This window comes from Microtus oregoni, unplaced genomic scaffold, assembly GCF_018167655.1.
Source record: "Microtus oregoni isolate MIOR12 unplaced genomic scaffold, Mior012 000026F_ref0000081, whole genome shotgun sequence".
NCBI classification, from domain to species: domain Eukaryota; kingdom Metazoa; phylum Chordata; class Mammalia; order Rodentia; family Cricetidae; genus Microtus; species Microtus oregoni.
The window spans coordinates 17,626,993-17,652,186 of NW_024543085.1; the positions used below are offsets into that span (position 1 = coordinate 17,626,993).

At 42.0% G+C, this 25,194-nt stretch overlaps 1 protein-coding gene across 1 annotated transcript in view; it reads right to left on the reverse strand.

Moving 5' to 3' along the window:
- The window catches only part of Tspan12 (tetraspanin 12), a 71,387-nt gene extending 56,526 nt beyond the window's left edge, over positions 1-14,861 (reverse strand). Inside the window, exons 1-5 of the mRNA XM_041675702.1 lie at positions 14,779-14,861; positions 14,379-14,534; positions 13,293-13,428; positions 1,431-1,513; positions 382-517 (exon numbers count right to left, since the gene is read on the reverse strand). Coding sequence (XP_041531636.1) covers positions 382-517; positions 1,431-1,513; positions 13,293-13,358 — 285 coding nt within the window. The 5' untranslated portion in view covers positions 13,359-13,428; positions 14,379-14,534; positions 14,779-14,861. The remainder of the gene's footprint in view (positions 1-381; positions 518-1,430; positions 1,514-13,292; positions 13,429-14,378; positions 14,535-14,778) is intronic.
- Positions 14,862-25,194: the final 10,333 nt, after the last annotated feature.

Consider the following 25,194-nt stretch of genomic DNA (forward strand, 5'->3'; position numbering starts at 1 on the left):
GATTGCAGTATACCATACATCTCGTCTCACTACCTGAATTTCTAAATAGGGTAGCCAGGTAGGTTGTTTAAAAGAAAAAATGTTCATTATAACATCTCAACTCTGGTCCTCAAAGGAGAAAGGTCTATACCACAAAAAAAAAAAAATGTCAAAACAGAGCCAGAGTGAAATAATTAAATAGTATATGTTATCTTTCTGCCTTGTCATGTAAATATAGCAAATATTTGTACCAAAGTTATCTCTTATGGAAAGATTGTTCCCTTCCAACAGCATGTTGAATAATGACCCCCTCTTAGGGTTGCTAATACAGTTATGAACTTATAGCAGCGCATTATCACGGGATGTTATACACGTAATGAAGAGAAGGTGTAAACACTGTACCCATGCAAGAAGCAACAGATTTCTTTTCACTGTTCCACAATATCCCAGCATTCCCACGATGATAAGGAAACAGCAAACAGCAATCATGACCGGGTGGACCACAGGGAAGTAAGTCAAGATGACCGCCTCTTCTACCCTAAAAGAGGAAGATTGTATCACAAGATGAACAGAGCATCATCAATCAAAACGCTCCCCAGATCCAGTCACTGAAGAAATGCCGCTGTGAGCTGTGGTTCCGCAAGCCATCAGCTTCCAGAGCTGGTGACTTTTATCACTTTGTGTCTATCTGCTTGCTTACTCTATCTTTGTTTTAGTCTTATGGTGCTTCTTTGTAGCTGTCGGCATTTCTACCCCAACACATTTTAAATGTGGGCTCCAAAGCACCAGCCTAAGAAAATCACATGAGGTCCAACCGGAGGATTGCCCTCTTGCCTGAACTTGAAGTCGGTACAGCACTTTTGTTCTCTCTGGTAACTGCTCACTCTCTAATGTGAGGAAAGGATAGGAAAATTGAGGTATAGCCACAGGAGAAGGAAAGGAGGGGCCTTTTGACAGGATATATATAGTCACTAACCAGAGCCTGGGATTGTGATAATGAAACTTAGCCATTGCTCAGTGCTTATAAGCACTGTTGTACTAAAGTCTTTTCAAAAAGGTTTCTTCTCACTTGATTCTTACCATGACTCAGGGTGGTAAATATTACAGTCTCCACTCAGAGACAAGGACAAGCCAGGCAACTGATGTGTTACTGATCATAGTATTTTCCATGTAAAGGACTGTTACCTGATATCCTGTAGGACTAGTGGCATTCCTTAATGAGAATGTTTAAAAAAGAGAGAGGGAGGGAGGGAGGGAGGGAAGGAAGGAAGGAAGGAAGGAAGGAAGGAAGGAAGGAAGGAGCAAATTCCAGCAACGAAGGTGCAGGGGCAGGAAAAAGTGTTTTACTATATAGTGGAGGAGAACCATTCAATGAACAGAATAGATCAAAGATGTTTCAAAACTGTGACCTGGGGAGATCAAGCAAAAGGATTCAATAATAACAGGCCTACCTTGTTTCCGCAGTTAAAGTCAATACATTATTCAGGTAGTCCCTCATCCAAGCAGAAACGGCCAAGACACTGATGGACATTAACTGAAGAGAAGACATAACAATCAAACTGGTTACCAGAGATTTATCTAGCAGTCACTTGAAGATTAACAACCTTAAGTGAAGGATTTATTATATAATTTTTATGTTTTTCCTAATTACTTATCTATTATCTATTGAATTTTACTGGTAAATATCTGGCCAGTCCATTAAGTAATCACATATACACGAAATAGAATATCGGCAAACAGGATACAGATAAGTGCACACTTAAGTGGGTGGCTCACGTTCAGTGATGAAATTGCCTAAGAGGAACTCAACTTTTAAATCTAAGATGGACCTAAAACTGTCATCCTTAAATGCAATGAAGCAATTAAATATGGTTCCTGAACAATTAAACATTGTCAAAAAAAAAAGGTCACAGAAGCTACCAAAAAGAACTTCTGCAGACTCAAATCCAAACAAAGTGAACGTTAGAATAACAGTAATAACAATAAATGTAATGGTTTGAAACTCAATATATGCCAAAATCAATGATGATCATTATAGTATGATAGACACTCAAATCACTGTTCAGAAAATGAAAGAACCTCTTACTTATTTTTATTCTATTTTTCTTATGCAAAGCAAAGGCAGAGCCAAAGACTTAGAGAGATTTTTAATAACAGAATTTCTAGTCATGCATGCAGCCATTATACTGCAGTAACACCATTTAACAACTTCTCCTGAAACATTGAAACTGTACAGGAATTCTTCAATGCCAGTCAAAATTAGCAGATGAAAAATTCTCAGTCTGTCTGTACAGCAGAGACACCTAGGACTCAAGCATTTCCTGAGCCCACAGTGTACCAGCCCTTGGAGCAGAAATAAAGCACCACTGATTTGACAGGTTCCCAGTAGTTCCATTTCACTGGCAGGGTTGAGGACCACTTCAGCCATGAGAGGCTGAGAGAGCTGTGAAGAACAGAAAGATTAGACTGCAGATAACAGACCCAACCGACCCATCTAGTTCAATAAGAGAGACAGTCAGACACTGTAGGTCCCATGATCTGAGCAATTGGCAGGATCCAGTAATATATAGATAAAGAATTTGTACCGAAAAATCAAGCGTGAACCCAACTAAGCATCCAATTGTATCAGTTTATGGGAACAATCTCATCCCCTCTGGGATGCAGTAAATAAAATCAAAAACGTGGGATTATTTCACAAGACAAACCCAATCGTTTCTTCGCTTTAAAAAAGGTATTGAAATACAAATTTCAAAAAGTAAAGGAAGAACTGTTAAAGATTAAAAGGAGATCAAAAAATTGCCCAATTTAATATGCTGGTCTTCTCTGAACTCTGAGTCAAACAAATCGATATCAAAGGAATTTGCAGACAACTGGAGAAATTTTAACACTGATGTTTAAAAATACTAAGACCTTGACTTCTCTTTTAGGTATGAACACAAATTCAATTTATTTTTGAAGGTCCCTGACTTTCGAGAGCTCTACTGTGAATTGTGGATGAGGTTTCACTATGACTGAGATAATAAACAGCCATGCCTGGCAGGGAAGGTTAGCAGAAAGTGGGGCAGGGTGTGTTGGTGACTATTGGCACTGAGCAATAAGGAAATAGGGGTTAATTACAGTCCTTTCATGTAGATATGTGCTTTAAAATTCTCATAACTCAAAACTGTAAGAAAAAACATGTTGGTAATGATTCTGCCTAGAAACCTTTGCACAAAGGGAAAGTTGGCTCCTGAATTCCGAAAATTTCCCTGTTTTATCTGAAATCTTTTCAAGTATGTCTTCTTTTCAAATATGTTTTCTTAAATATAGTTTAACACTCAAGCAAACTGACTTAGCCTGACGTTGAACACTTCTGGCATTTTGATGAACAGCTGTTATTTCAGAATTATTGTTGATGGATGGTCATCTAAGATGGTAATGAGTCTAAGCTGATGAAGACAGTGACCTCGAAACAGGCTCTCTAGAAAAAGCCTCCAAGGCGAGTTCCTGTCCTGTACGCCATGAAGAATGGCTCTCTTCTGGGAAGACAGTGATCACTTACTATCCTGTCACTTGTTTACGAATCTGTATTCCACGCCTTTCGTCTCACATCTGCTTGGCAATGAGTGACTCTTAACCTTGTAAATGTCACAGGGGTAGGATATTTCATTATTTTAAATTATTTTGCAGTTATAAAGAACCCCTTTGTTGCTCTACAAAGTAAGAAATGATCTTGCTATCTCCATCCTTCAATGTCTTTCTTTTTAATCATTTTGAGAATTTCCTACATGAGTATAATTATTTTGATCATATCCACCCATTCTTCTCCCATCTAACTCATTCTTGTGTTTCTTCGTCCATTTTCAACTTTACAGTCAGGAATCTTCATCGTGTAAAATTGATTAACAGTGTTTGTCACAAGACACTATTCTTCCCCTTATAGAAAGAGGGGGGAGAGAGGAAGGAAGGGAGGGAGGGAGGAAAGAAGAAAGGAAGATAGAAGAAATTCATTTCGTTTGAACTGTATGTTTCAAGCCATTTCTTAAACGGCAGGATGAATAAAGCCTTGGCTTTGAAGTCATGATGCCATTCAAAGACTATGCATTGATCTTGGCCAGGCTGTGCTGTGTGCTAGAGACACACTAATGGGAAGAAACTGACACTGTCTCCATGATGCAGTTAACCAGGGAAGAGGACACACATTACCAACTCCTCAGAGGTGTGAACGCACAGCTGCAGACTGTACTAAGTGTAGGGCAGAAATAGGACAAGATGCTTTAACAACTCCTTTTGGACTCTCTGACAGGGTCAAAGGGACTTCTCTAAGGTGCCTGAGATCTGAAGAGCCATGTCAAGTTAATTAGGATGGAAAGGATAAAAAGAACTTTCCAGTCAAAAAGCAGAGCAAAGGTTCCAGAGTGGAAGGCAGCGTGGTACGTTCAGGAAAGGGAAATTGCTCTGGTGGGAAGGCACACGCAGGCAAGAGTCAGATGACAGATAGCCTTGGAAGCACCTGAATGAGTATGTCCTTGATCATGATGACAATGGGAAGCCATAGAACTCTGAACTCCAACTACGAATCCCACTCCTGTACTTTGCAGTGGATGACTTTTGGTACGACATTTAATCTTTCTTTGGTCTTACTTTTTCTTCACTTGTAAATGATTATTTTAAAAAAAAAAATCTGCGTTAAAGGAGATTCTTTTGGTGAAGTGGACCCAAATCTATTACCTGTGATTATCACATACCACTTTCGACCTGAGGGTTTCTCTTGATCGTTCTCAATGTAAGAATCTAGACTGTTCCTAAGTCAGTTCAGAATGGAATTACCAAGAGGACAGCCTAGAGAGCCACTGGGTGGCCATTGTCAATCTTAGCATGTCTAAAACCGACCTCAGCTCTGCTTGCTCTTTTGTCCCCCTCCCGGTGTTTACAGGCCCTAGTGAATGAGATAACGAGCCCTTCAGTCACATCGACTGGCAACTTGGCAGACAGCCTGAACCTCTCCCTCTTCCTCACTGGACATTCAATTAGTTTTGAAGCCTTTACATGGTTCCTGAGAGGCATCTGGCAAATCCCTCCCCATTTCCTGCCGCTTCCGGCTAGTTCAAGCCCCCGCGTCTCTTGTCAGGATGTAGCAATCATCTCCGTAAGATATCTCTCCAGCCCATAGACTCCTAGTCCACAATACAGAATCAAGCATGCTTCAGCACACAGCCGTCCCTATATTCTTCCCAACTCCAACTGTCTTTTCTCTGATCTCCCTTGAGAGTGAAGTTCAAACGCCGGCAGCAATCACACAAGGCCCTTTTACTCTCTCTTTAAAATGTTCTTCCATTGTGTTTGCTGGCAGATTGTTCCCATAGTTGACCAATGATGGGAGCCCTTGCAAAGAGCACCGTGCATACTTCCCGAGGTCCCATGTCTGTTCTTGCAGTTACTCTGTCCCGCCCTGGCCTTCCAGTCCTCAGAAGCAAAGTAACCTCCACTTCTCCTTGGACATCAGCCCAAGCCTGAGTTAAAGTGGAAAGACTGTCTCCAGGCTCCCTCTGAACCCACAGCACTCGGAACACTCCTGCTGCAGTCCTGGGGAGCGTCTATCTCAGTTCCTGCTTTAACCTGCTCAACTGAAGAGAACTCACCTAGTAACAGGGCCTCATACTAGCTAGGTGAGTGGATGGGAAAATAATTAACTACATGCTTTCTGAGCAAGTACTGGAGATCTTTAGCAAACCAAACACGCTGACAGAACTAAACTTCACTTTGCTAGAAATTTTCCATAGGAAGATGCTGGCCAAATGACAATGTAATGACTAACAATGCGGGTCAGAAACTAGTAGAAGAAGGCTTTAGACGGTTCGCTGTACATTCTACCGTGTTTCACTGTGTTATGCTGACAGGTGTCTAGCAAACACTGCAGCTGTACCTGGGACACTGGTCCAAATAAATATCAGCGCCAAGCCGTCTTCCACAGCAAGCAAGCACCCTTGAAATAAATGACTTAAATGCCTGAAAACAATCTCATCCTCAAAGAGTGATTTTACTCACTGAGGCTGAGAAAGTGGTAAGGGAAGGCGCAAATGGAGCATGGCTACACCGAGGAACAAAGCCAAAATGAGACTGAATCACTTCAATAAGTCATCCTCACATTACGTAATCAAGAAGTGTAACATACAGGAACAGCTCACTCTCCTAACTCAGTCGCCGTGTTTTCTGTGATTTCCCCAAATCAGTTCTTATTTTGTTTTAGACTTATATTTTCTCTTTTTGGACTAAGCATATAAAATACTATACGTATTTATCGGGTATTCATATTTTAATTTACAAATCGGATGCATATGGATCAAATCAGGGACATCGTTATTCACCTGTTATTCGGGATCTCCAGTATTGTCCTGTATTATCTAAATATTAAGAAAAGATGTAGAAAATAACACAAGCATTATTTCATAGAAATGCATTTGTCATTTGCTGCATCCAGTCTTGAAAAGTACCTTAGCTAGCTCTCAACAAATAATACCACGTGTGCTCAATTGAGGAGAGCACGGTCCATTTTCTCCTGAATCTAATTATGGCGGTAAGAGTGTTAAATCAAGTTGCTTTGTAAACCAAAACTACGCGTGCATTTACATGTTCTTTGTTGTGTTATGAAACATCTACCTATAGTTTGCACGAACTAGGTCATTGCCGTAAACAAAGCTTCTAGATTCTTCAACTGTTTGCGTAATTCACAGAACACAGCAGTGGCACAGATTCTCTACAGGAATGATAGATGTCTTTCCTTTGTGTGTCAAATCTGTTTGCAAGGATAGAATGTCAGCAAGGTCTAGCTCTTACTTCTCCTTTCTGTTTCCACAAAGAGCACCCAGACAAACAATCAGGCTTTCGGGAGCATCATCTCCCTCCTCTTGTAAATGCTGAAACTGAAGCGAGAGCTTGACTTCTTTAAAAGCTGACTTTGTGTTTACTTAAAGTAAAACAAATTCTTGCTGGTTTGGAGGCCAAAGCGAATAAGTTCCCAGGATACCTCCGCCCCCTCCCTGCAGGCCTTCCCAGCTTTCCTTGTAGGAGACGGTGACAGAAGATGGGAGAACAGATAAAACTATTGGACAGCATCTTAAAGGAATAGACAATGTTAATAATGGCCAGAAAAGATTGAGAAATTACTCACGGGCATAACTTAAGCATAGACTCTGTAGTCAGAAGTGGCAAACAATAGCACTTAGAATAACAAACAGTTCAGAGAGTTTCATACATCATCGATGGTGTTTGCTGGCAGATTGTTGCCATAGTTGACCAATGATGGGAGCCCTTGCAAAGGGCACCATGCATACCTCCCGAGGTCCCATGTCTGTTCTTGCAGTTACTCTGTCTCTCCCTGGCCTTCCAGTCCTCAGAAGCAAAGTAACCTCCACTTCTCCTTGGACATCAGCCCAAGCCTGAGTTAAAGTGGAAAGACTGTCTCCAGGCTCCCTCTGAACCCACAGCACTCGGAACACTCCTGCTGCAGTCCTGGGGAGCGTCTATCTCAGTTCCTGCTTTAACCTGCTCAACTGAAGAGAACTCACTGAGTAATAGGGCCTCATACTAGCTAGGTGAGTGGACGGGAAAGTGATTAAACTACACGGAACGTCTTCTGCTTTCTGAGCAAGCCGAGTACTAGAGATCTTTAGCAAATTCAAACACTCTGACATAACTAAATGAAGGGAGACCATCTCTCCCTACATAGGATGACTTTCACTCCCTGGATCAGAGAGACTCACTTTTAAGTCTCTGACGTTCTGATATAATTAGTGCAGACACCGTCTTCATTCTCAAAATCACACGAGTTTCCAAGAGAATGAATATGGTCACGAAAGAAGGGTAGATTATTTCATTCTGCACTACAGTTTAAGGGTGTTGCAGTCACTTCTACGGTCCCAGCTTGGGTTTGTTCCTTGAGTGAAGTTGATGGGATGGGTGAGGGACCCAATGTTCCTGTCTCCAGTGGGAATCGACATAATCCAGAATCTACCACCTACTCCCCAAAAGCCTTCCATGAGGTGCACTCAAGCCTGTGACAGCTGAAACACAAGGTATTTTAAAAATAGTAGTTTTACCTAGATTAGTTTTTTCATAATAAAAATTTATTTTTAAAAGAGCTCAAAAAATCAGAGTGCTTTTTTACCCCTAATTAGAAAGAGAAAAAAAAACTTGAATGCCACTCATAGTATAAAGATATACTATATAAAGATATATACAGAATATCAATCTCAATATGAAAAACAACTATTTTTTGGAGTCAAACTCCCTCTTGCCAAGAGAGTAACATTTTATGGAGTGTATGGTAGGAAACCATCTCGCTACCTATTCTGACATCCAGAGAACATAAGGAGAATTTCTTCGGTGGTTCCTGTTACTCCATCTATCCCCGACCCATCCCTAAACCATGAACAAGATTTCCTGCTCATCTTTCGTCTTTTTGGTCTCTTTCCATGGTTAATCAGGGAAAGTCCACCTTTAGTGCCTTTTAAAATGGTAAGCAAACGCCAATGGCACACATCACGGTAAGTGAAACGGGAGCTAAATGTTACAGAAAGGGTAGCATGCTTTTAGAAAATTACAAACAAATACAAAGTGTTTGTCATTTTCACCAACGTTCAAAAAAAAATCCTACTTATTCCTCTTTATAATAACAGGTACCTATCAACCAAGAATAATGCCCAAATCAGAAAGTTACAGAATCCATTCTTAAAACAGAAGAAAGCTTTCATTGAAGTGATGTGTCCTTTGAATGGGAAGACTGTGATGCTTCAGATAAAAATAATCTCCACCCCTCCGGCATTTTGTGCAGTAAGAAGCATCATCTCCCAGAGAACTCCGCTGCAGAGATCCAGTGTCAGTCACTCCCTATGTGCAGCTCCCCACACAGCTGCCCGACACCCATAAAATACTAGGCAACTATCAGAGTCATCCAGAGTCTGTCCTTTGTCCCTGGTCAAGCTTCTTCATAACTTGGAAGACACTCAACAGATGGCAAGTCAGAGTGACAGCTCCTCAGGAATGAAGAAAACACAGAGCGCTGGGGTCTGAGGACCTGTGGATTGCTTCCTCTTAAACACGGCGACACCTCACACTTAACAAAAGTTAAATACTCAAAATCTACGTTTTTCCTTAAAGATTTTGATTCCGAGGATAGCAAAACAAAAATTACATGGGATGTCTATGTTTTCCCAATTAAGATGTATGGTTCTCTTCTTCATAAAACAAAAAACAAACAAAAACCCTCAGTGTAGGGTGAAGGAGACTAGTGCCAATACATTAGATAAAAGGTATGAGTATGTCAATTTACAATGTGAAGTGTAGAAGGTTCTACTTTGGAGCCCTATTGGGTATCAAGGAAAAGTGTGCCAACTCACAAGGGAGAGAAAGGAATAAGCCCCCTCTCTACAGTAAGGATGTGAAGTCTGTTTTAGGGAATGGGGTGCAGATACCACATCTTTGTTCCTTGCTTGTAATGCCAATGATAACGAGAAGCCAGCACTTGTTCCAGCTGGCGAAGAAGGAGGTTGACTCGGACCAATCACATGACAGAGACACTTCATTAGCGTGATCAGCGCTAGCGTTCTAACTTGGTGGCAGAGTACTCGCCTGTTAGGTCCGAAGCCCTCAGTTCAATTTCAGCTCACACGTGTGAACACACGCACACAGGTACACATGCATGTACACAAGGGCACACAGGGAAGCTGAGCCTGAAGTTTAGCAGCATGCTCAGGTAATTTCCGTGCACTCTGTGGCCTGAGAAGCAAGTCTGGAGGGCTTGGAACGGGCAGGTGGATATCCAAGCCTTCCCCACCGAGGACTTTACTTGACATCACTGGGGACACATGCAGCGTGGTTCCCAGCAGGATAACTTTTCTATTTTCTACATATGGATAAATAAACAAAGCTGGACCTGGGCTTCCTGTTCTGATGCTTCCTAACAAGTTACTGGAATCATCTGAGCACGGCTTTCTTTATCAGAAAAAAAAAAAAAGGAGAAAGAGAGAGAAACAGAGAGACAGAGACAAAGAGAGAGAAGCCCGTGAAGGGGCCAGAGATGAACACTAGAGTGAGCTGGCCAGAAAAGGACAGTATTTTGCTTTGGTTGCTCTCTAGAAGATTTTGCCAAGTTTCCCAAAGTAGAAATAATCATTTCATACGATTTTAACAAATATTTCACAAGGTTTATTTTGTTGTTGTTTATCCTCTGTCTGTTTTGATTTCTGAAACAGAGCTTCATTTTTTTACCCAAGAACTGGCTTAGAATTCATTACCTAACGGGGCAGAACTTGAATTCACAGCAATCCTCCTGGTGTCAGACTTCCTGCTAGGATTGCAAGCATGAGCCGTCATGCCTGGCACCATGGATATTTTTAAGTGAGTGAAAAGAAAAAAGAAAAAAACCTTGGGGCCAGCACCATATTTCAATTAGAAAAGGCTTGTTACACAAGCCTCTAAATACTTGAGTTCAACTGAATCCACATACAGGTGGAAGAAGAGTCTACAGAATCATCCTGTGATATCCACCCACAGGCCAGAGCACTGTCAGACCCCCCCCACACACACACACACACTTTAAAAAACTTCTTAAAGTCTATAAGAAAAAAGAAACCTTCACCAAGACAAAGAAAGTGTTAGCGTTATAGGAGAACATAAACCCATCTACAGAAAAATTTTGTAAAGGAACTATAGAAAGATTTCACTACCGTGCAACAACAGATAAAATCAAAAAACAAGAGGAAACCTCAATAAGAACAAAGCAGGTAATGAATATAAATACAAGAGAGACAGTGCATCCAAAATTATATGCAAGTAGATAGGCAGGTGGCAATCCTTGCAGGTATTGGAAGAAGTGAAAAGTGAAGTAATAATATCACAAAACTTGAAATTTTCAGATGGGTTAAAATTGAAAAGTACAGTATTCCTAACAAGGTGGCAACAGATACTCTTGTGCAAAGAATAAGGTATATTGATGGCTTTATTTCTGAGCTAGAATTCCGAAGCAAGGTTACTGGATCATAAGTACTGTGGTGGAGGTGGCAGGAACAGCGGTTCTAATCAGGACAATAATAATCACCACTCCTACTACCAGGAAGGGTAGCAATCCACTTCCTGTTTGTCTCCTTGAGGAGATTAGCAAGACTGTGGTAACTGCACTGGCCACCCGGCTTCTAAACTAAGTGCCACTTTTCTGCATGCTCAGCACACCCCTAAAAATACGGGGGCCCTTTTATCTATTTTAAAGATAGAAAGTCAAGGCACTCAATTTATCTGGTAAATACACAATAACCACATAGGAGCTACTTGGTATTTTCGTATTTTATGGATGTTAGCTGCATTTCTCTCTTTGTGTTACTGATCTGATCACAAGCGGTTTAGTATAAACAATCTCATGTCAAGGACAATTACAAAAATAATGAAGTAAATCATGAACGTATATGAACACTTGGGTAGCATAAGCAAATGGCACTTCTGTCTGAAACCCAAATTAGAGCACAGGGAGACGTGATGGATTGTTACAGAGGAGAGACCCGAGGGGGGAGAACAGGGCTGGAGACAGAGCAGGTAGCCATCTATATAAACACACAAATCATAACATCCATACTCTTACAGTCAGAAAGATGAAGGACAGGCTAACAGTAAAAGAATAACATTTTGAAGTCCCTGGTAGCATAAAGGGGCCTGCAAATGGTTAAGGGGGTAGGGTGAGGGTAAGCAGATTTCAGTATTCAGAAGAGCAATGCCTTTGCAGAATGATTTGGGTATTTTCCCGAATTGGAAAAAAAATAAGTAATTTCTCCAATGCTTTATTTTTTTTTATAGACCAACAAACAGAAGATCTTGTTAATGGGGAGGTTCAGAGGTGAATAAACCCTGCGTGCTAAAGGCATCGTCTAGGTGCCAGGGAGCTTAGCCCTGTCCCTGGCACCACCATCGGAATAGCTGACCTCTGCCATGCCATTTAAATTGCTCTCAGTTTCCTGATTTACAAAGAAAGGAAGTTCAACTGGGCCTTCCATAAAGGTCCCTTCGTGAGGAACTGTAACGGTAACAAATCTGTCACTCAAAAGCATAATGTAGGCAAGTCAAAACCTAGCAATAAGAGTAATAATTACACATTTCAGGAGAAACAGAGTTCATAATCTTAAGAGCAAATAGCTAAAGCAGTAATTTGGTGACCCTCATTAAAATGTGTCCTTTTAGAACTGAAAAGAACATAAGAACAATTGGTGATTTTTCTACTTCCAAAAGCCGAATGGGACTACTCAGCGTTCTAATTTTCGCCCTGACTTTTGAAAAGTTGTCATTTTGGATATTGTTCAGATGACTTATTAACGACTTAATTTGTCATCTTAGAATGGTGTCAATCGTAAAGGAACTTTTTTTTTAATGCCATCCTCTAGAGGCCAGATATAATCGCTGCTGGCAAACAAGGGGGACTGGCCAATGCCAGGCAGACGACAGTCAGACAGAGAAATAAATAAACTGCGCGCTAAAATTTCCAGCAGGAAATGGTGAATATAAATTACTGAAAGGAAACAAAAGCGGCAAAAGGGAATTTGCTTTAGCACGACAGCCTTCTGAAGTAGCATTCACAGTTGTAATATTTAGATCTTCCTAAGCATTATAAATAATACACTATGAACACTTTATGTAAGCATGAAGTGTCGCTAACTCACACAGCATAATTTCCATGGACTTGTTAAATTCTATGTATTTTGTTTCCTTAAATGACTGGGTTGTTTTTTTTTTTCAAAAGCATACATGAAATTCCTCAAACATCCCAACTTAACAATAGTTATGTGAAAACCACCTTTTAGAATGTATGGCATTTATAAACCTATCCAGACTTTTGATAGAATCTCTAGGTATGAGTCCTTCTAAAGACATATTAACACCATTTGCCGCAACCAATTTATATAGGCACAGAGTTATGACGTAAAGAAAAATTGTAACGCTTGCACAGTTATCTAAAAGTCCTGCAAACTAGCAGTTCGCGGGTAGTATGCCATAATTCTCTTATCTACCAGTACAGGAGCGTGCATTTATTTATATCCTCAGATTAGCTTCATGTCTAATGTTACTGGCACTTGTATACAAGGGCGGACTTTTTTTCTAATTACACATGGAACTTGAGCTAGATCAAAGGCATTTTAAGAAGGTCAAATTTTACTTCTCTGCAAAACAGAGGATGTGATCTCACGTCATTAATTAATGCTGGGCCATGCCCTTTGGCGCCTTCTCTGGTGGTGCAGAAAACCGGGTCCAGCCATGCCCAACTGCTGGGATGGTGGAACTAACTGTAGGCTTACCCAAAAGAGCAGGTTGAGGGCGTAGAGCAAGCAGCGCAAACACTTCACGGAATCTTCTCTGGCCATCGTGAATCTCCAGAGGGAAAAGCCCCATCCTTTCACCACATCCTACCGATCCAGGCAAAGCAGCCGCGATCTGCAGGAACGGGCACAAGCAGAGAACTAACTTCACAACAAGTGCACCCCTCTGCCAGCCTAGTATTCTGCTAAACCTCAGATGGGTCCCTAGCCTCCTCTATTCCAGACATCGTCCCATCAAAACTTATTTGTTAGAGTCATAAAGGGAACAAGACACCTAAAAGTTCTAACGTGGCCTCAGATAACACCTGCTGCCCAGAGAAAAGGCTGAATGAAGGTGTACAGTAAAGTGGTTCCCAGGAGACCTGCCGCGCGGTCTTCTGCATTCTAATGAGATTTTTCTTTGCTTCTTCCCAAGGGACAGCAATTGTTCTAAAGGTTACAAACCTTTACCTCTCTAGAGATGCCACGGGCATCTCTCCCAACACACACACACACACACACACACACACACACACACACACACACAGAGAGAGAGAGAGAGAGAGAGAGAGAGAGAGAGAGAGAGAGAGAGAGAGAGAGAGAGAGAGAGAACTGGAGCCTCTTCAGGACAATTTCTGGGTCCCAACTCAGCGTTCCACACCCCACCACCCGGTCGCACAGCCCGGGTGTGAACTCGGGGGACTACAGGGGGCGCAGCGCAAAACTAGGATTCCGCCCCGGGACTAGGGTTTCTTTGGGAGAATGTGAGAAACACTGTTGGTCGTCCGGGAATAATGGATGAGCCTGGGGCGGGGTGGCGAATAGCCGGGAAGGGACTTCAGGGAATCAGGGTCGGCGCAGCTGTGCCCACTCGGGTCAGGTCATTCACCCACCCCCCAACCTCAGGACCCCGCATGCCGCTGCGACCCTGAGGTCCCCTGCCGCCCGCAGAGCACAAAGCCCGCGCGGTGAAGCAAAGCCACCGCGGCCGCGCGCCCCCGGCAGGACGCACCGCGCAGCGCAGAAGCCACTCGGCAGGCAGCCGGGACCGTGGGCAGGAGAGATGCAGGACTTGTGGCCACTCACCTTCCGAGCCGCGCTCCAACCGGGGGACAGTTGGGGACACACGGCGGACACTCATCCAGGCAGGGACACTCCTCCCGGAGAGCCAAAGGGCGGCATTGGCTCCAGCAGCAGACGCTTCCTTGTCTCACTCTCCCCAGCCGTCGGTGTCGCTGACTCCTGGGAAAAAGAAAAGGGAAAAAAAAAAGTCCCGGGCAACAGTCGCTGGAAAGTCTCTGCTAAGCCACCTCCCAACGCCGCTGTCCCTCCCAAGTCCTCGCCAAGTCCGGACGAGGCAGCCGCGGCAGCCAGGGCCAGCTGCACAAACTCTCAGCGCATGCTCGGCCGCTGGCTGCCGGGTTGGGTCCTAGTGGGTGTTTCTTGTCCCTCTCACCCACAGTGACACCCCAGAGGGATTCTTCACCTCTGTAAGTCAGAATGCTGGAGAAATAAAAAACCTGCAAAGCAGGGAGGAGTCCTCGGAGCAAGTCCCTTTAAAATGGTGGCGTTGCAGGAATGGAGACTGAGTTATAAGCATAAGGAAACAGGCTTTTATTATATGAAAATATTTGTGTTTGAGAAGGGGGGCCACGGGTGGCCCAACCTAATTCCTGCAATGAGAGACTAGTTTTCACAACCTTTGTGAAGCCGCCTCCTGTGACTTCTCATTACCGTGGTGCCCTGTGATCCTTATTGATTTGTGCACGCCCCCAATCAAAAACAAATAAATATATAAATATATAAAACACAGTTCTAACCCACTCCACTCCACTAATACTAGCAAGACCATCAATGTATCCTATCCAGGCTTAGAATTCGGCTAAGGAAAAGAGCAGTTAATTCTTTCAATTAATTCAAATTTTCTCGAATTTCTCTTGGCTGTGCTCTAACTGGTGATTTATCTCAAAAGGCACACAGGGTAGTTAGTCTTCAGAAACTTTGTGGTACTTCCTGAATTTCTAGTTTAAAAAAAAAAACAAGGTGGAATTCACGAAGTATCACGGTAACCACAAAGCATCATTCCAAACCTAGCTTCTATTTCAGAAGTAGGAAATTTCACACTGAAAAATTTAAATTGCCGGATCATGCTTCTCCCACAAATAGATTGAGTTTTATCCCTCACAACAGTATACAGTGCAGTGATAGTCTGTTCCCACATCTAATAGCAAATAAAACGTCGCTTATAAATGTGAGTTACCTGAGATCCAAGCAACATCATTGAGGAAAACTAATAACTGGCGTCCTCACTATAATTTGCATCTGTAGTCTGTGTCCGTCATCACCTGTCAGCCATGTGACCAAAGTGACAAGAAGACATGGTCTAAATTGGTTGGAACTGAGGTCAGCACCATGAGACAATGTGGATGCCCAGGCCTAGGCTAATAGCATTCTTCCTAAACAAACCTTAAGACACTCAGCCCTAAAAAGCATACGAGAAGTGCAACCATCCACACAGATTGCCAAGGAGAGCGTCCATCAGATGCCTTGAGCTCCAGCCACGTGGTGACTTTCTCGAAGTGTGGGGAGGAGCTAAGAAAGCTGCTTTTATCCTTCACCAGTGGGTTTGCAGGCGAAGGCGGCCGCCTGAGTCCCCAATAAAGACGGCTGAAAAAAAATTACACCATTCAAATGCTGCTGGTGCTACACCTTCCTGAGAGATACAAAATTTCCCTCCTAGAAGAGAGGCTTTACAGGAAAACTGAGAAAAGGAATGCCAACAATGCTCAGGTCTCAGAACGAAAATTCCCTTCCATTGTTAGAAAACTGGTCACCTACCCTAGGATGATAAAGTAATAAAAATAGATAAAAATGCTTTAGAGGCACATGTGTCCCTTCTTTCCAAAGGAAATAAGGAATGTAGAACCAAAAGAAAGTCAATGTAATAGTATAACATCATCTCTTAGTCCAACCAGAGTTCACACTACTGCCTGGAATCCCAGCTGTCTGTCTAGAACAACACTTTAGTGGTTCTCAAGGTCCCTGTGTTAGGATCACTTCCCGTGAGCTCTGAGAAAAATCCTGAAGCTCTGGTGAACTCCAGCACACTGAATTCGGAGTCTCCAAAGGGTGGCCTTAGTGTGCAATTTATTTCAAAATTCTCAAGGCAACTTACAGAGTTTAATCAACTCCAGTATGAAAGACCACATCACTTTTAGAACACAGGGCAGTTGGAATGGCTTGCCTCAGTTTGACCAGTCTCTACCCTCATTTTGCCCTTTGCCTCCAGAGCCTGAGCAAGATTCCCGACTGGGAAGCCTGACAATTGTATTCTGTAGGCTCTGTAGTTTCCTCAACCACATTCTCTACGTGGGCACCGTGACCATCTGAGTAAGGAGTGGCATATTCAGTATGCATAGTCTACTCATTGCCTGGAAGGCAGGAACCCATTATAAGGCAGTATGTGCTCCATTAAGTATTATTTGAGTGTGTGGCACTTACTGTACCTCCCCTCTGCTGAAGATATTAAAAACTTAAGTCCCTGCCTGCTGAGAAAAGACCGAACAGTTCCTTTCTGTTTATTTATTAGTAATAATATGAATAAGATCTGCATTTACAAGCGCTCTTTTCATCAGGTCCTGAGTTAACAGCGAAGCTCAGTCATGCGGGAAGACGGGCACAAGCTCTTCTCAGCACATGGCACTCCCCTTGTGCACAGTTTATCCTGCCCACTCTGCTCAGCGTGGAGAGGAAGGAATGGCATAGGTGTTTGGTTGCCTGAATGAACGAGTTTTGCTGACTTCTGAATGTAAAAGGCGGTTCTTCACCATCATGAACCAAAAAAGGCTAACACGTTGTTATTATTAAACAAGGCTTCTGTACACAGCACAATGGCAACTTCCCACAGTGACACATGAACTTCTCAGAACCATGTTGGCATACTGAGACTCAACCGACCTCTTCAGGATGATGATGCAGCAACCAAAGGAGTCTCTAAGATTATAGTTATTAAATAAGGCTTGCCTTCCTATTTCCACTGTTAACCTTGGTGTGTGTGTGAGTCGGGGCGTCCCACTGGCAGGCTCCAAGAAGGAAGACAGATTGGTAATTTCCTACTGGCTCTATGTAAAACACACATACATACTCAAGCTATGAAATATAGTCCAACCTTTATCTTTTGAAAGTACATGCCCAATAAGACCAAAAGAGCCTTCCTCTTCTTTGTTGACTCAAGTAACCTTCACTGTACTGTAAATTTAAAATACCCAGATAAGATGCAAGGCATCTGCTGAGCATGGTAACTTATGCCTTTAGCCCTAGCACTCAGGAAGCAGAAGCAGAAGGATCCCTGTAAGTTCCAGGGGAGCCTAGACTACTTAGTGAGCTTCAAAAAAGCCAGGACTACATACTGAAACTCTATCCCAAAAATAAAAATAAATTTAAAGGGCAAAGTATCTAGTCAGATTAAAAATTCCAAAAAACAAAACTGGGCCCACTAATACCACGATGTGCAACTTTCAGTGTTTGCCTGAATTTGTTTAACTGAAGAGTCTAAATTTCTCTTAATTAAATTTGAACATATATACAATTGGAAACTAGAAATTCTACCACTGCACTGAGTAAGAAGGGCGTTTTACTTGACAGTCAACAAACACAGCTCCTTTCCTCTGTAACAGTCCTGGGGGCAGGTCTTGTCTCGCCAGCATCCTTTTTATAACGATGCTCATTTAGCATCTTCTGACACTTGTGACATCTTCTGAGATGTATCATCCCGGTGTCCTTGGCCATTCCATGTCCTCCTAGCCACAAAGCCACTTAGTGAATCCAGACTTCATGTTCAGTCACCACTGTTCCTGGAGAAAAAAAAAAAAAGAAAGTACTTCCTTCCTGTTGATCTCTGTAGGGACTACAGAAACTTCCTCGGAGGTAGTGTGGGAAGCTGTCACTCTTGCCTCATTTCCTATGACCGTGTTACATTCGCATGAATGAACTGGTTGCTAACAGTAAGTATGATTTTACCGTGATGGGTATTAAACCGATTAGAATACAGTCTCGGCACCTGAGGCAACTCTTGTCCCAACTTCAGAGATTTTGAACTCATTAACCAGCAGACATTGAAGGCACAACCCCGCTGTACTCAGAAACGTAGACCAAAAAGAGTCAAAGTTCCAGAGAAATCCCAGCTCTCAGTTCACAACTTCATTGGCACAATTTCTTTGCAGAAAGCCTTTTCTTTATGGAAAAAATCTAATTTCAGTTATTTAAAATAAATAAAAGGAAAGGAAAGGAAAGAATCGCGGTCTAATAGATTACCAGACGCCAAGCTCCTCGTTCCTTAGTAGGGCTCTCTCTTTTATCAGGACACCAGCTCTTGGTCATGTCCACAGTACCACAACTAGAGACAGACTGAACAAGCTGCGACACGCCCTCACCTTCTGCCCCTTCAGTTCCTACTCCAACTGGACACTTCATAAAATGTCTATTCATTTATAATACTGAAATATTGGATTTTTACAATGATGCTCATTTAGCGACCTCAAACACAAATATGCTCATTCTACCATGGATAAGATAACTACTGTATGTAGTATCAGCTACAATTTTGGGATTAGAATTTAGCCTTTACACAAATAGTGTCATTGGAATTTAAGTTTTCTCTTATTATAGGCATATCTCTGTAGGTCTGTGTATACGTGTGTATAAAGGTATGTATATGTGTGCTTGTTAGCCAAAGCCATATATCCTGATCCAGAGTTATAGTGAATTTCTACTTCATAGTTCATAGTGTGGATGCACACATTATTGACTGAAGGATGGGGAAATCTAATGTCTATTCTCTTTTTGGTGGTGATGTCATGCTTACTTAGATGACACAGATGCTTTCCATTATGTTGTATCTTTTTAGGGCTGATTTTCTCTCTCAGAAAGCAATATAAACTGACTACTAATCTCAGGAGGAATGGAGAGGGTGATCACCTTCCAGGGGCATAGGAATTCCATAGTGAAACTCCACAGTTAATTTTAATGACGTATGGGTGTTTCCATCCTTGGAGTACATCTCTTAACTTTATTATCAATGTAAGTTGCCTGACTAGCTGTAGAACAGATCTGGAATGTAGCAGGATTGGTTTGGAAAATTTGTAAATATTTTCCAAAATAGCTGGTAAGAATTTAAATATGTTTGGTTGCTTTTTTTTTATTTTTGGTGTGTGTGTGTGTGTGTGTGTGTGTGTGTGTGTGTGTGAGAGAGAGAGAGAGAGAGAGAGAGAGAGAGAGAGAGAGAGAGTTTTCTACTTACGTTTTATGTGTCTCTGTTACCTGGCTGAAATCTTCCCAAGCCTGCCATATGTGATAAAATGGTTCCTATTTCCAGGAAGGAAGCTTAAGGAGCAACAGCAGCCAGCCAGGGCTGGAGAGCTGAGCGTAGTGTCACTTCATTAGCTGGGTCCCCACGGCCATTCCTCATATCAGACGTGTAACCGAGAATCAAACAGGAAACTTGTGCTACCTAAGCTGATTCTCTCCACCCCCCCCGTTTTCCTTTCCCGGGGCTGTCACGAACTTACCTATAGAAAGATGGCGTCACACACTCAGTCCCCCTTTTCCTTCTGCTCCACATCCTTCCAGCTGTTCTGCTCCAAGTCTCCCAGACAAACTTACCCAGTCCGCAGCGAGTCACGCTTTCACAGGCAGCCTCATTTCACTCAGTTATGAGAGTCGATGAGGACGGCCAGAACCTAAAATCTAAACCAATCAATTAGAGTGTGACTGGAATTTGAGCAAAGACTCATCAAAAGGCGGTGTAAATTCAGGCAGCCAAGCGGAACAGAGTATGAGGGGAATGTACTGGCAAGCCCTAGGTGGAAATCTCAGCAGGAAGGCAGATGGCAGTCAAAGAGGCAGGGAAAATGGTGGAGGGCAGGTGCCTTGGCAGATGGACAGAACTCAGGAGGAAGGGAGTTTGGCAGAAGAGAGAGAGAGAAAGAAAGAAAGAAAGAGAAAGAGAGAGAGGAAGGAAGGAAGGAAGGAACAAAGGAAGGAAGGAAGGAACGAAGGAAGAAAGGGCAGGAGGGAGGGAGGGTGAGGAAGAATGTAGAAAGTCTCCCTGAAGCAAGAGTCCCGTTCCTACCAAGGTGATTTAGACACTCTTGGCCAAGCCCAAGCTCTGAGACTGATCCTCTAGCCCATACAAAGTCAGCAAATAAGGTTGAAGGGAATATTTTCTCAAGCCTAATTTTAGGAATCCAGTATTCTAATTGGGAAAGTTTGCAGTCTCTGGATTGAAGATCTCAATGCTGGGCTAAGAAACTCGTCATGAATTTAGAGCCACCGAGGGCATGATGAGATATGTGTCTGAACAATAGCGCAGACATCTGAGGAGAGGGTACCTATTTGTAGGCGGTGGTTACACCTCTCGGTAGGGATGTGATAGAGACTGCCAGCCACCTCAGTTTCCTTATCTGCACACCTGCCCCGTGAAGAGGACATAAAGGTTATGTAATATGTGAGTGGCCTAAATTTAGCTGGGGTCACACTGTCCTTGGAGGTTTAAATAGAACAGGCTAAGCCACTTTCCTGCAAGCCATGGGTAAAAATGCTTTCACCTTTCACTCCCTTTGGGGATTCAAGAATGGGGCAAGAAGGAGGAAATGCCTGTAGAGTTCTGATGCTGTTTATAGACCATGTCAGCTCCTGCACACCAATCTTCTGTCAGAAGGTGACAACTTTTTGAGAAGTTTCCCTTAGTACAGCCATTACAATCCATGCTCACTGCGGCTTTTGACTAATGTCTCAAAGAATTAGAAGGGGCTTCTGTAGCAATACACAGACCACTCAGAACAAGCCTTAGCAACTCTCAGCATCTGTGATCTCTGTGTTCCCTGTAGCCCCTCTCTCTGGAGTCTCTCACTGACTAAGAGAACTTCAGCTCCGAATTCCAGGTAACTTCTCAAACAGATACCATAACTATCTCTTTTATTTTATTATCTGTCTTTACCCTAGAATTTTTGGCTTTTACATAATCTTCTACCTAAGAAAAATAAGGAAACATTTTCTTTTGTATTGTTTTACAGTACTTAATATATGATAGGAACTATCTTTAAGCATCGTATAAATACTGACAATTTAATACTCTGTCCATCTTAGCCCTGAGGAAATTAAGCAGATCATGTTAAGTAAAGGCAAGAGACCAAAATGCAGTGCAAGGCTGTCTATCCCTACAATCCTCGATGACCTAGTAATCCAGAAAAATACATAGAAATAAATGGCTGTATAGTAATTAGGAATAGTATTTAAATATCAGTAGGTAGGATGTGCTCAAAAAAATCCGAGAGAGAGGAGATCATTTTTATTGGCAGGACTTAACAAAAGGATCAAACACTAGCCTTTTAAGGAGTCTAAGGGCAGAGGAAACACTAACTATTCCATTTGCTTTTCAGACATGGGCAAACTCTTCTCTATAGTGACCATTCTGATAACTCCTACAGAAAAAAATTTTCCTTTGTTTGTGTGTATAAGCCAAAACAGTGTGTTGTGTGGTGTGTGGGTGTGTGTGGGTGTATTTGTGCACACATTTAGATGTGCACGCATGGAAGATTCTTATTAACATGAAATAAGCTTATCCATTGGAGAAAATTTAATAAACACGCATTTTTATAAATGCCGAACCATCCTAAAGGACTTGACTAAGAGGGAGACGTGGAGCACAAAAACACAGAAATACAGTGGAAATGTAAGGAAACAGTGTGTATGAGAGAGAAAGGAAGGGAGATGAAGGGGGAGGGCATAGAAAACAGCTAGAGACAAAGTAAAAAGGAGAAAGAGGGGAGAGAGAAAACAAGGAAAAAGGAGAGAAGAAGGAGGAAAGTAAGGTAATACAGGAAGGAAAGAAAATGCCATGACTGCTGCAGAAGAGTTGTGAAGCCAGCCCTCTTTGTTCCCGTCAGTCACTTCCTGATACTTGTCTCTGAAATGCTAGTCCTAACACAGCTGTCACATCACACAAGGTAGAACAAGGGATCAGTCTTTTTTGCTTCCAGGCCTCTCCAGACTGCCACTGTGTCCCAGAAGAATATTCATGACTCTGACATCCATTCTTAGAAACCTAAACAGTTAGTACGATAAGGGCAATGACCTTTGATTCTATAGATAATAATAGTTCAATGTTTTCAAATGGAAAACAGAAAAAAAGAAAGAAAGAAAAAAGGAAAGGAGCGTGATTGGTCCCAGGTTTCGGCACCCGATGAATAAAAAGAAGAAATAAGAAGAGAAAGAACATGACAGCTCCGAGGTATGATGGACGAGGTTTATCACAGCTATGGGAGAGAGCAGAGCTTGAGTCAAAATGAGCGGACATGACCCTCAGCCATGAGAGGAAAAGAGGAGAGGAAGCAAGGGGAAAGACAGAGGAACCAGGTGCATCAGCCAGGAGGCCCAAAGAGGGTAGAGTAAAAAGACCAGGTACTCAAACTGGTTGGATTATATAGGGAAGAGCAGCCCAGCCTCTGGGATGGAGAAGTTTAGAGTATGGATTGGAGTATGCCAGGGAGGGTAGGGGTATGCTAGCTACCCTGTAAAGGGTAGGCATTCAGGTTTGAAAGGAGGACCTGGCAGCTGGAGTCAGCTTTGATATATTAAATAGGTGTCTCATCCATTTTTTATGGAGACACCCCTCTCTCTGTTTTGAAAGGTTTCAAAGGTACAAGATTAGTGTACATATTTTCTTTACTTCAAAACAACAATAACAAAAACTTCTTATTTAGGAAAACATCAGAAATAGCCCATTGTTAACAGGTCAAATATCCATGGCTTTTATGGGTATATTTAAGAATATTAACTTTAAATCAGCTTTTCTTTTTATTCTTCTTTGGCTTTTCAAGTTTAAAATAGGTATAGTTAAAATAAATGAAGCACCTGTGTTCATATTTACTTATAATGTCTTTTAGACCTGGAACATTCACCATGAGTGTAATTTTACTTTATTAATATGGGTCACACAATAGTTATTGGTTTGCTCTTCTAACCCATAGTCAAGTGCATAAATCATGATGCATTTAACCTATCCTCATTCATTTACGGTGCCAAATGACACAATAATGGATTTTTTTAACTTGAAATTCATCACAAAATAATTAGTGAATCAGTGTTCTGCAGGAACTCAGTGAAGGTGTCCTTGTGGTTTTCAATTTAATAGACGAGGGAAAAGTGTGATTTCTCAAAAGACATGCGTTCTGCTAAAACTCACTGGAGAGTTCCAAGAGTTGTTACAGAATATTTGCATACACTGTAAAAATGTGTCTCCGCCTAAGGAACCTTCTGATTGGTTTGCTAAAGAGCTGAATGGCCAATAGCTAGGCAGGAGAAGTTAGAAAGGATTTGAGGGGAGAGAGAAAAACAACGGTAAGAATCAAGGCACTAGATTTCACCAGAGACTCTCAAGAAGTCAGGAATACGGTACAGAACAAAGGTAACTGAGCTATGTGGCAGAATGTAAATTAATAAAGAAAGGTTAATTTAGGTTATAAAAGCTAATTGGAAAAAATAAATCTAAGTTAAGGTCGAGTTTTCATAATTAATATTAAGTCTTCATGTCATTATTTGGGGGCTGGCAATTCAAAGACAGTGCGATAGGAAAAGATTACTATGAAATGTTTTAGAATTATTTTTATAATGCTAGGTAGTAAAGCTACAGTGAATTCAGCTAGAAATATCAAACACATTTCAAATCTTTGGCTCATTCTTAAGTGCCACATCCCCCACTTGGCACCCTGCATTCTCCACATGATTATTGCAAAGGAAACACTTACCATGCCCTGATGAATACAACAATTACAACAAAAAGAAATCATTAATGCATCAGAACAGAAAGACTATGGCCTGTTAGCATGTAATTAGGCTTCTGCTGCAATTATCCTCCATCTGAGAAATTTTCTTAATGTAGAAATGATAAAACAAATCATAAGCATTCACTTCATTTAATTAATGAGAGCTAAAGGCACGTTTAGTTTAATCTGTACCCTTTTATATGTTTTCCTAGGCATCTTAATTGTACAAAACCTAAGTATGTTCACATACTAAATATTTTACAATACCTGTATTCCAAAACCTTTTCTAGGCACCCTTATCTCCTCACCTCAAAAACCTGTCCAAATTTCCATTGTAGGTGCTAATTGTAGGTATTGAAGCATTAGAAGAGGAAAGAAAGGATTTGTGGAACACCAGAGGAGTGAGGTAGAAAAGACATATAATGAGGCAGAGAAGGAAGGAGAAAGTAGGAGGAGGAAAGTCAACAGGGGGTAGAAAAGAGATGCTGAGAGGAGGAAAAGAAATGGAAAGCCAAGGATGATGGAGGAAGGTCATTGGCTAATAAAGAAACTGCCTTGGCCCATTTGATAGGCCAGCCTTTAGGTGGGTGGAGTAAACAGAACAGAATGCTGGGAGGAAGAGGAAATGAGCTCAGACTCGATAGCTCTCCTTTCTGGGGCAGACACGATGAAGCTCCGACCCAGGATGGACGTAGGCTAGAATCTTCATGGTAAGCGCACCTTGGGGTGCTACACACATTAATAGAAATGGCTAGTCCAGGTGCAAGAGTTAGCCAGTAAGAAGCTAGAGCAAACGGGCCAGGCAGTGATTAAATGAATACAGTTTGTGTGTTGTTATTTCGGGGCATAAGCTAGCCAGGTGTCTGGGAGCAGGGTGACAGGAATGCAACCCGCAGCTCCCTCAACACAAGGACACAGGAATAAGGCAAGAAAAAAAAAATGGAAAAGTAAGCCTTGATGACATGGCTTGCTAGATGTGGAAATGGGGACACAGAAATCATGCTGTGTTCTTATTGCTCAGCAGGGTACCTAAGCCCATCTTCTCAAGCATCCATCATCTAATGTGGGATTTCCCTCTG